This window comes from Bos taurus, chromosome X (assembly GCF_002263795.3).
Source record: "Bos taurus isolate L1 Dominette 01449 registration number 42190680 breed Hereford chromosome X, ARS-UCD2.0, whole genome shotgun sequence".
In the NCBI taxonomy this organism is placed as follows: Eukaryota; Metazoa; Chordata; class Mammalia; order Artiodactyla; family Bovidae; genus Bos; species Bos taurus.
In genome coordinates this window covers 138,632,890-138,642,922 of record NC_037357.1, presented here as the reverse complement: position 1 = coordinate 138,642,922, position 10,033 = coordinate 138,632,890, and the positions used below count along the sequence as shown (strand labels likewise).

Sequence of the window (10,033 nt, the reverse complement as noted above, 5' to 3'; positions counted from 1 at the left end):
GAAAACTGGGACGGTTGGGGACTGAAATTCCTTATAGCTGGTTGGTCCGCTTTGGTCACAGGTTTCTGGAACCAAAAACAAAAAACAACCCCACAATCTGGAAAAGGTGGGGTCACGACAAGAATGGACGTGCCCTGAGTTGCTCATTCAAACCCCTGGATCAGCCTTTCTCCTGACCTTTCTGGAAGGTGTCGGCAGAGAGTTTAGGCAGAAATAGATAGTGACTGCCACCTGGCTGCCAAGTGCAGTAAAACGCACGTTAAATTCAGAGATAGCAACACGCAGGATGCTGCGAGTAAAATCTCTTGTGCTGACGGCTGTCTTCGCACTCTGCTGATTACCGTCTGAGCCACCAGGAAAGTCCTGATTGTGGACATACCCGTTTTTAATTCCGATGAGGCAAAACCTACCTATTTCCCCTTTCTTGTGTTGTTTGCACTTTCAAAGTCATAGATAGTTCCGTTCAGTCGCTCAGTCGAGTCTGACTCTGCGACGCCATGGCCTGCAGCACGCCAGGCCTCCCTGTCCATCACCAACTCCTGGAGTTCACCCAAACTCATGTCTATCGAGTCAGTGATGCCATCTAACCATCTCATCCTCTGTCATCCCCTTCTCCTCCAGCCTCCAATCTTTCCCAGCATCAGAGTCTTTTCCAACAAGTCAATTCTTCGCATCAGGTGGCCAAAGGATTGGAGTTTCAGCTTCAGCATCAGTCCTTCCAATGAATATTCAGGCTTGATGTTATAGCTAGGGAATCACCGAATCGAAAGTCATGAAGATTTAACCCTCTGTTTTCTTGTAAGAGTTTTGTATATTGAAGGCAACTGTTTAAGGTCTTTGATGCATTTGTAGTTAATTTAGAAATCTATCCATGTAGTGGAATATGTGGTGTGGTGTTTAGTCGCTCAGTCGTGTCTGACTCTTTGTGACCCCGTGGACTGCAGCCCCCCATGCTCCTCTGTCCATGGGGATTCTCCAGGCAAGCATACTGGAGAGGGTCGCCATTTCCTTCTCCAGGGGATCTTCCTGGCCCAGGGATCGAACCCATGTCTCTTGCATTGGCAGGCAGATTCTTTACCACTGAGACTCCTGGGAGGTTTTTTGTTAGGTATATTTTTCAGTAAAAAAAAAAAAAAAAATGAAAAAAATAAGCTGAGGATAAAAACATATATTTTAGAGCAGATAAAAATAGAGTTTGCAACCTGCCCCAAATTCCATTTCTAGTACATGGTGTGACCCACAGCAGTGCTTAACCTGAGCTTGTCCACTTAACCTCCCTGGAGAGAACAGATTGAATTTGACTCCCTCCTTTTGTAAACTTAGGCTTCTCCGGTGGCTCAGATGCTAAAGAATCTGCCTGCAATGCACGAGACCTGGGTTCAATCCCTGGGTCAGGAAGATCCCCTGGAGAAGGAAATGGCAACCCACTCCAGTATTCTTGCCTGGAGAATCCCATGGACAGAAGAGCCTGGCGGGCTACAGTCCATGGGGTCGCAAAGCGTTGGACACAGCTGAATGACTAACACTTTCATTTTTTACTTTTTAAAATAAACATGTCAGGACATCTTTCCCAGTGTCAGTGAGTGTGCGAGTGTGAAAGCCGGTCAGTCCTGTCTGACTCTTGGCGATTCCATGGGCTGTCCATGGAATTCTCTAGGACAGAATACTGGAGTGGGTGGCCTTTCCCTTCTCCAGGGGATCTTCCCAACCCAGGGATCGAACCCAGGGATTTCCCACATTGCAGGGGACTCTTTACCAGCTGAGCCACCAGGGAAGCCCATCTTTCCCACGAAGGGACTCAAATCTAATCTTCATCAGCAGATACAAATTTTCTCCCCAGCAGTTGAAAAACAAACATCAATATAAAAATAAAAGGAACTTCTACCTCAGGGTCAAAAATCCAGAAGACTGAAGGTTCTACTTATGATAGCTCAGAGTCGGACACGACTGAAGTGACTTAGCAGCAGCAGCAGGGCATGGAAGCAACCTAGATGTCCATCGGAAAGTGAATGGATAAAGAAGCTGTGCTACATGTATACAGTGGAATATTACTCAGCCATGAACAGGGACGCATTTGAGTCAGTCCTAATAAGATGGATGAACGTAGAGCCTATTATACAGAGTAAAGTAAGTCAGAAACAGAAAGACAATTATCATTGAGTCTGAGTGAACTCTGGGATTTGGTGATGGACAGGGAGCCCTGGCGTGCTTCGATTCATGGGGTCGCAAAGAGTCGGACATGACTGAGCGACTGAACTGAACTGAACTGAACTGAATGCGTATATATGGCATATACATGTATATATATATAAAGATGGTACTGATGAATCTATTTGCAGGGTAGCAATGGAGATGTAGACACGGAGAACAGACTTAGGGCCACTGTGGGTGGCTGGGAGGAGAAGGAGAGGGTGGGAGGTATGGAGAGAGTAACATGGAAAATGCATACATCACTATATGTAACATAGACAGCCAGTGGGAATTTGCTGTGTGACTCAGGGAACTCAAAGCCCGGCTCTGGGACAACCTAGAGGGGTGGGATGGGGATGGAGGTGGGAGGGAGGGGTTCAAGTGGGAGGGGACCTTGGTAAACCTATGGCCGATTCATGTGGATGTCTGGTAGAAACCAATGCAACTATAAAGCAGTTATCTTTCAATTAAAAATAAATAGATTTTACAGAAAATGCAGAAGAGGGAAGGAACAGACCCTGTATGAAAAGCTGGGCAATTCAGCACGATCAAGACTTTTGAAGCCTCCTCACATGAGCATCTCTTCTTTCCCTAACCCCTGGCTTCTCACCAACATCGGTTCAGTTCAGTCGCTGTCGGGTCTGACTCTTTGCGACCCCATGGACCGAACATCCCAGGACTCCCTGTCCATCACCAACTCCCGGAGCTTGCTCAAACTCATGTCTGTCGAGTCGGTGATGCCATCCAACCATCTCATCCTCTGTGTCACCAACATAATAAGACTTTGAGCAAGGCTGGAGATGCCCAGGAGTAAGTGCAGTGATGGCATTCCTAGAGGGATGTGTGGCTGACCCTAGCAGAAAGGGTGTCTGGGTGCCGTGAAACCACCGTCTATGTATTGCAGCCCGGGGCACTCAGCATCCACAGAGCCAAGAAAGGTCCACAAGATGCTTGAGGACCGGAAGAGGCCGAAGCTCTCCTTATTACACATCTGCCCTCTCCTCCCCGCTTTGAACGTCTGGCTGGAGTCCTTGCTTAAGTTTTACGAAAAAAAAAAAAAAAAATTCAGTGTGCTGAATTCCACTTTCTTAGCTGTGTATGTTTGGTACCATGCAAAGGGCTTCCCTGGTGGCTCAGTGGGAAAGAATCTCCTGCAGTGAAAAAGACAGAGGTTCGATCCCTGGGTCAGGAAGATTCCCCTCGAGGAGGAAATGGCAACCCCCTCCAGTATTCTTGCCTGGCGAATCCCTACAGACAGAGGACCCCTGCGGGCTACAACCCATGGTGTCGCAAAGAGTTGGACAGGACTAAGGGACTGAATAGCAGCACCACTTGAAGGTCAACGATGCCTGATTGCTTCCGTAAATAACTATGTTCGCAGCAGTCTCCACAGGTCATGTTTAGATATAAAACTAATTGGCGGATTTGAGCAAAGCCCAGCCTGGGCACTTAATATGTGTTTAATTATAATCATGAGGACAGGAGCTCGGGGCCGAGAGAGGAATTTGGACTTGCAGGAGCGGCGTTCACAAATGCAAGGAGCTTCGGGGGTAACAAGTCGTCTCAAGTGAGTAAAACAGTTTAACTCTACGATACTTCAGCTTGGGGGATGCTCATATTTTTGTCTGGTCAAGGGAGAGGGGAGAGACTTGAGTGTTAGTTTCATCACATTCTCTGTCTGTCTTCTCTCTCTCTCTAATTTTGTGTCTCCATCTCTCAGTCTCTCTCTTTCCTCTCTCCACCTCTCTGTCTCTCTCCATCTCGCTCTGCCCTTCACATCTTCTGCAATTTTAAACGTGTGTAGATACGGGATCATTAATATACACTACTTTCTCTGACTTCTTTCACCCAGCGTATTTATCTTTCAATCCATCAATACTGTTATCTCTATGAATGGTTTGCTCCTTAAAAAAAAAAAGGTAATATCTGAGTACTACGCATTCTAAGAATTTCTGGCTTCACCAGAGTTGACTGAGTCATTCACCTGTGGGTAGATACAGGGGTGCAATCCTATTTTTCTGTAATGGAGTTTACGCATTTAGTAATTTTTTCAGGGGTGCTCTTAATGAAGGAGGTGACTTTGAACACCTCTTTAAAGACTGCTGAAAGAGAACGATGGTTTTATAAGACTATATTTGTGTGTGATGTGTCAAGCTGCTTGAGCCTTTCTTGGTGGCTCAGATGGTAAACAATCTGCCTGCGGGAGACCTGGGTTCGATCCCTAGGTTGGGGAAGGTCTCCTGGAGAAGGGCATGGCAACCCACTCCAGTATTCTTGCCTGGAGAATCACATGGACAGAGGAGCCTGGTGGGCTACAGTCCATGGGGTCGCAAAGAGTCAGACACAACTGAGAGACTGACATGTTCAGCTTGTCGGCTTCATGCATTTATAGATCTGAAGTCCAATTGCCTCTTGCCCATGTACCTACCTTTAATAACATTCTGTGTTAAAATTTGAAAAAAGTAGCAGGCTATCGAGGTGGGGTGGGGTGAGGAATACAGGCTTAATTGCAGCAGCTTCTTGCTGGACAGGATCTTTTTCATATTTATTAAAATCTGGAGTTGATAAGCACAGTATTTTGAGGCAACAGACATTCCCTTAAATCGTGAAGACAAGTTTCCTTCCTGTCTATTTAACAAATAGATTTTGTTCCTTGCCTATTAGGAAGGACTTTGCAGTGTTGCCTACAACCACCGATTATAATTGTTTTTTTTTTTATTACTTATTTATTTTCGATACATTGGGTCTTTGATGCTGTTCAGTTCAGTCACTCAGTCACGTCCAACTCTTTGCGACCCCATGGACTGCAGCACACCAGGCCTCCCTGTCCATCACCAGCTCCCAGAGTTCACTCAAACTCATGTCCGTTGAGTCAGTGATGCCATCCAACCATCTCATCCTCTGTCGTCCCCTTCTCCTCCTGTCCTCAATCTTCCCCAGCATCAGGGTCTTTTCCAACGAGTCAGCTCTTCACATCAGGTGGCCAAAGGATTGGAGTTTCAGCTTCAGCATCAGCCCTCCCAATGGTTATTCAGGACTGATCTCCTTTAGGATGAACTGGTTGGATCTCCTCGCAGTCCAAGGGACTCGCAATGGTCTTCTCCAACACCACAGTTCAAAACCATCAATCCTTTGGAGATCCTTACTGGAGGTCAAAGGTGGCAAGATGGCCCTAGGAATTGGATGCACACACACACAGACACCCACAGGATTGCCTCAGACACCTCACACCGCACGCTGATCTTCAATTTACCAGCCTCGTCAAAAGTCTTTTCAACCCTGTGATTCCCCAGGCCCCTCTCCCATAAAACAGAGCAGCTATCATTAACCCCTCGAGGCGAGTCGGGGAAGGTATTTTGAGGACCCAGTGGGAAGCCCTGTGTAGCAATGCCTTGGGGTTGAGAAAACCCTATAAACTTTTTGGCAGAGTCATTAATCTTTACTACCTGTCATTTGGTCTGTGGGGTGGGTGCTCAGCTGACAGAACCTCGTTGACACGGGGAATTTAAAGCATCCCAAGGCAAGGGGATACCAGGCTGTATCATTGTTGGGACTCTCATAAAACGGCCCTAATTACAGCTGCCCCACACGCTGGTCTGTGGGAAATGAGTCTGGCCGCCATAACCCCCAGGTCTACACTGGTGATCCGTGCACTCTTCAAGGTGAGAGGCATGGGTGGTCCACCATGCTCAACCATCTTCCTTCGTAGAGGAGCACACAGTAGGTCTCACACAAACACTTCCTGGGCGGTTGCCTGCTCATGGGTGACCTTTATTTTAGAGGCTCCACATTGAAGGGTTTTGTTGCTGGTGTTACTTGAGAAAGTTCTTTTATTGGCGTTCTTGTCTACGAACCACAGGGTGTCTTTCTCATCTTTTTATTGTGTGACATTCAGAAGGTGACTGAGCCGTAAAGGAAGTCGTTACTACTAACTGGTGAAGAGTATTTAGAATGGAACCGATGATTTAAGTTAGAGGGCTTCCCGGCTGTGGTGTTCAAGAAGATTCTTGAGAGTCCCTTGGAGTGCAAGGAGATCCAACCAGTCCATCCTAAAGGACATTAGTCCTGAGTGTTCATTGGAAGGACTGATGCTGAAGCTGAAACTCCAATATTTTGGCCACCTGATGCAAAAAACTGACTCATTTGAAAAGACCCTGATGTTGGGAAAGATTGAAGGTGGGAGGACAAGGGGACGACAGAAGATGAGATGGTTGGATGGTATCACCGACTCAATGGACATGAGTCTGAGTAAGCTCTGGGAGTTGGTGATGGACAGGGAAGCCTGGCGTGATGTGGCCCATGGGGTCACAAAGAGTCGGACACGACTGAGCGACTGAACTAAACTGAACTGGTGGCTCGGATGGTAAAGAATCTGCCTGCAATGCGGGAGACCTGGGTTCGATCGTTGGGTCGGGAAAATCCCCTGGAGAAGGACGTGGCCACCCACACAAGTATTCCTGCTTGGAGAATCCCATGGACAGAGAATGCTGGTGGGCTACAGTCAATGAGGTTGCAAAGAGTCAGACACGACTGAGCACACGTATTTAAATTAGACCTGAATCTTTGTGCCCACATCCTCCCCCTTGCCCTGAAACCTATAATTTAGAGTTGCAAATGAAAACCAGAAAGAAGCTATGCTACTTTAAAAAAACAAAAACAAAAAAAACAAAAACAAAAAAAACCTCATCTACACTCCTCAGGAAATTGCAATAAAATATGCTCTAATGAAAGTATATCTTTACTTTATCGTTCAGTTCAGTTCAGTTCAGTCGCTCAGTCACGTCTGACTCTTTGCAACCCCATGAATTGCAGCACACTAGGCCTCCCTGTCCATCACCAACTCCCAGAGTTCTCCCAAACTCATGTCCATCAAGTCGGTGATGCCATCCAGCCATCTCATCCTCTATGGTCCCCTTGTCCTCCTGCCCACAGTCGTTGGGGGAAAAAAGACACAGGGCTTAGAATGTTGAAAAAAAAAATCAGTCACATGAAAAATGCAATGTCTGGGTTAGATATCTAAGGGGCAGCAACACCTTCTTCCAACAACCCAGGAGAGTGTGGTCTGATTTAACATTGCTTTTCGTTCTCAAAGGTCTCAGGACGCTAGAAGACAATTAATACAGTCCTTAAAAATGCGTATCAGACGTTTTATTGTAGTCCTTCACCTTGATTGCTCAGGACCCTCAGAATGAAGAGTTTTGGTTGTTGCACCTACATAAAGGGTGGGAACTATGCCATCGGAGTGAGCCGCAAATGAAGGGATCGTGCACGACGCTGCCATGTTCTGTCTGCACCGACATCATTTGTGTGCAATTCAGTATAAAGAATTCAGCGGTTGTTTTCATCCCGTCACCAAGTCGTGTGAGACTCTCTGAGACCCCATGAATCACAGCTCGCCAGGCCTCCCTGTCCATCACCATCTCCCGGAGTTTTCTCAAACTCACGTCCGTCGAGTCAGTGATGCCATCCAGCCATCTCCTCCTCTTTCGTCCCCTTCTCCTCCCGCCGTCAATCTTTCCCAGCATCAGGGTCTTTTCAGTGGGTCGCTGTAAAAAAGACAAAACAGGCTCCTTTGCACTTTGGAGCGTAACTGCCTAGTTATAAGAAAAATAACCGCTTTGCAGAAGTTCATCCTTTATCTGTTTCTCTTCTAGGTAACAGTAAGAAGCCATGAAGCAGCCATTCTGTGGCTGGTAAGTAGGAAAACTTATAAACCTTCATTATTTTCTGTCTCTAGAGAGAAGGGTGCTTTGTCCAAGTCTTCCTCAATCCTGTGGATGTTTTGTCTGTTTATACGTGATAAGCGCAGTGGGGAGAGTGGTGGGTGCTGTAGGGGTTGGTGGAGTCAAATAGAAGGGTTTTCTAAGGGGCTTGCCTGGCGGCTCAATCGGTAAAATATCCACCCGCCAATGCAAGAGATGTGGGCTTGATCCCTGGAGAGGGAAATGGCAACCGACTCCAGTGTTAAAGTTAAGTCCCTCAGTCATGTCCGACTCTCTGTGACCCCATGGACTGTAGTCCACCAGGCTCCTCTGTCCATGGGATTGTCCAGGCAAGAATACTCGAGTGGGCTGCCACTTCCTTCTCCAGGGGATCTTCCCAACCGAGGGATCAAACCCGGGTCTGCTGCATTGCAGGCAGACGCTTTACTGTCTGCGCCACCAGGGAAGCTCCAGTGTTCTTGCCTGAGAAATCCCATGGACAGAGGAGCCTGGTGGGCTACACTCCATGGGGGTTGCAAAGAGTTGGACTCGACTTAGCAGCTAAACCATCACCACCACCGTACTAACTTGGTAGGAATGAGAGCGTGTTTGGAAATTCACGGGGTGAGAGGCAAGACCTTTTAGAGATGGAAACAGCAGAGCAGCAAACATTGTGAACCACCCTTAAGGATTTTTAAGGAGGGTCGTCTGTGGTCCGGGGCTTCCCAGGTGGCATTCGTGGTAAAGAACCCGCCTGCCAATGCAGGAGATGTAAGAGAGACAAGTTCGATCCCTGGGTCGGGAAGATCCCCTGGAGGAGGAAATGGCAACCCACTCCAGTACTTTTGCCTGGAGAATCCCACAGACAGAGGAGCCTGGCGGGGCTACAGTCCACGGGGTCGCAGAGAGTTGGCCACAACTGAGCTGCTAACACATGGATGACTCCACAGTCCAAAATTTAATAGCATATATAGATATGTTAAATTTCATTTTTCAAACGTTAGAGGAATTCCTAGCATTTATTATTATTTCTGGCAGCTGAGCTCCCCCACCTGATTTCTTTTACAGACATACTTTTCTGATGAAGGAAAAGGAAGAGTCATGTTATGTGCACACATGCAGTTCACCCTGAAAAACCAGTTTTTCATCATTTATTCCTGGGCTCAGAGCCAAGAAGTTAGTACAGTCTCTGCTTTCCCATCGGTGTGGCTGAAAGCAAAGTTATGAAGTTATAAAGTGTATTAAAACATACAGTTGAGCATGAAAGAAAAGCAAGCCTGATGAGCTGGCTATCAACCTCTGATTTTCCATTTTGTTTATACTAAGAAATTAAGTTGTTAGGCTTTTTTCTTAAACCTCTGTTCTTATTTCAGAGGCCTCCTGTCACTAACGCAGTTGGAAAATTATGAGGAATTTAATGTCACAATGCATGTAAAATTTATTTGTAAACTGTAAGACCTCAGGGCTTCCCAGGTGGGGCTAGTGGTAAAGAATCTCCCTGACGATGCGGAAGAGGCGTGAGACTCCGGTTCGATCCCTGGATCGGGAAGATCCCCTGGAGGAGGGCATGGCAACGCACTCCAGTGTTCTTGCTTAGAGAATCCCATGGACGGAGGAGCCTGGCGGGCTACAGCCCACGGGGTCGCAGAGTACACCCACACACACAGATCTGATTAACATAAATCATGGCCTAAAATGTTTTTGTGTGGTTTCTGAGTAAGGCAGCTCCAGGGACACTGTAGAAATACCATTATTTCCTATTTATTTAGCTTTTGATCACACTGTACCTACCGCTTGCAGGATCTCAGTTTCCCAACCAGGGATTAAACCCAGGCCGTGGCCTTGAAAGCCTGGAATCTTAACCAGTAAGTCACCAGGGTCCTCCCTATGAATTCCTATTTTGCATAGGTGCTCAGTCGTGTCCGACTCTGCGACCCCATGGACTGTAGCCACGCACCCCCCACCCCCACCCCAGGCTACTCTGTCCATGGGATTCTCCAGGCAAGAACACTGGAGTGGGTTGCCATTCCCTTCTCTGGGGGATCTTTTTGACGCAGGGATTGAATCCGGGTCTTCTGCGTTGGAAGCAGATTCTTTACCATCTGAGCCACCAGGGAAGCCAGTCAGAACACTGGAGTGGG

At 47.2% G+C, this 10,033-nt stretch overlaps 1 protein-coding gene across 2 annotated transcripts in view; it reads left to right on the top strand.

Annotated features, from left to right (window-relative positions):
* The window catches only part of ARSH (arylsulfatase family member H), a 51,221-nt gene that overhangs the window by 26,676 nt on the left and 14,512 nt on the right, over positions 1–10,033 (top strand). Inside the window, exons 2-3 of one of the 2 annotated variants that reach the window (XM_024988472.2) lie at positions 3,673–3,757; positions 7,845–7,883. In XM_024988472.2, coding sequence (XP_024844240.1) covers positions 7,861–7,883 — 23 coding nt within the window. In that variant the 5' untranslated portion in view covers positions 3,673–3,757; positions 7,845–7,860. The remainder of the gene's footprint in view (positions 1–3,672; positions 3,758–7,844; positions 7,884–10,033) is intronic. The other variant, XM_010822230.4, reaches the window with a different exon arrangement.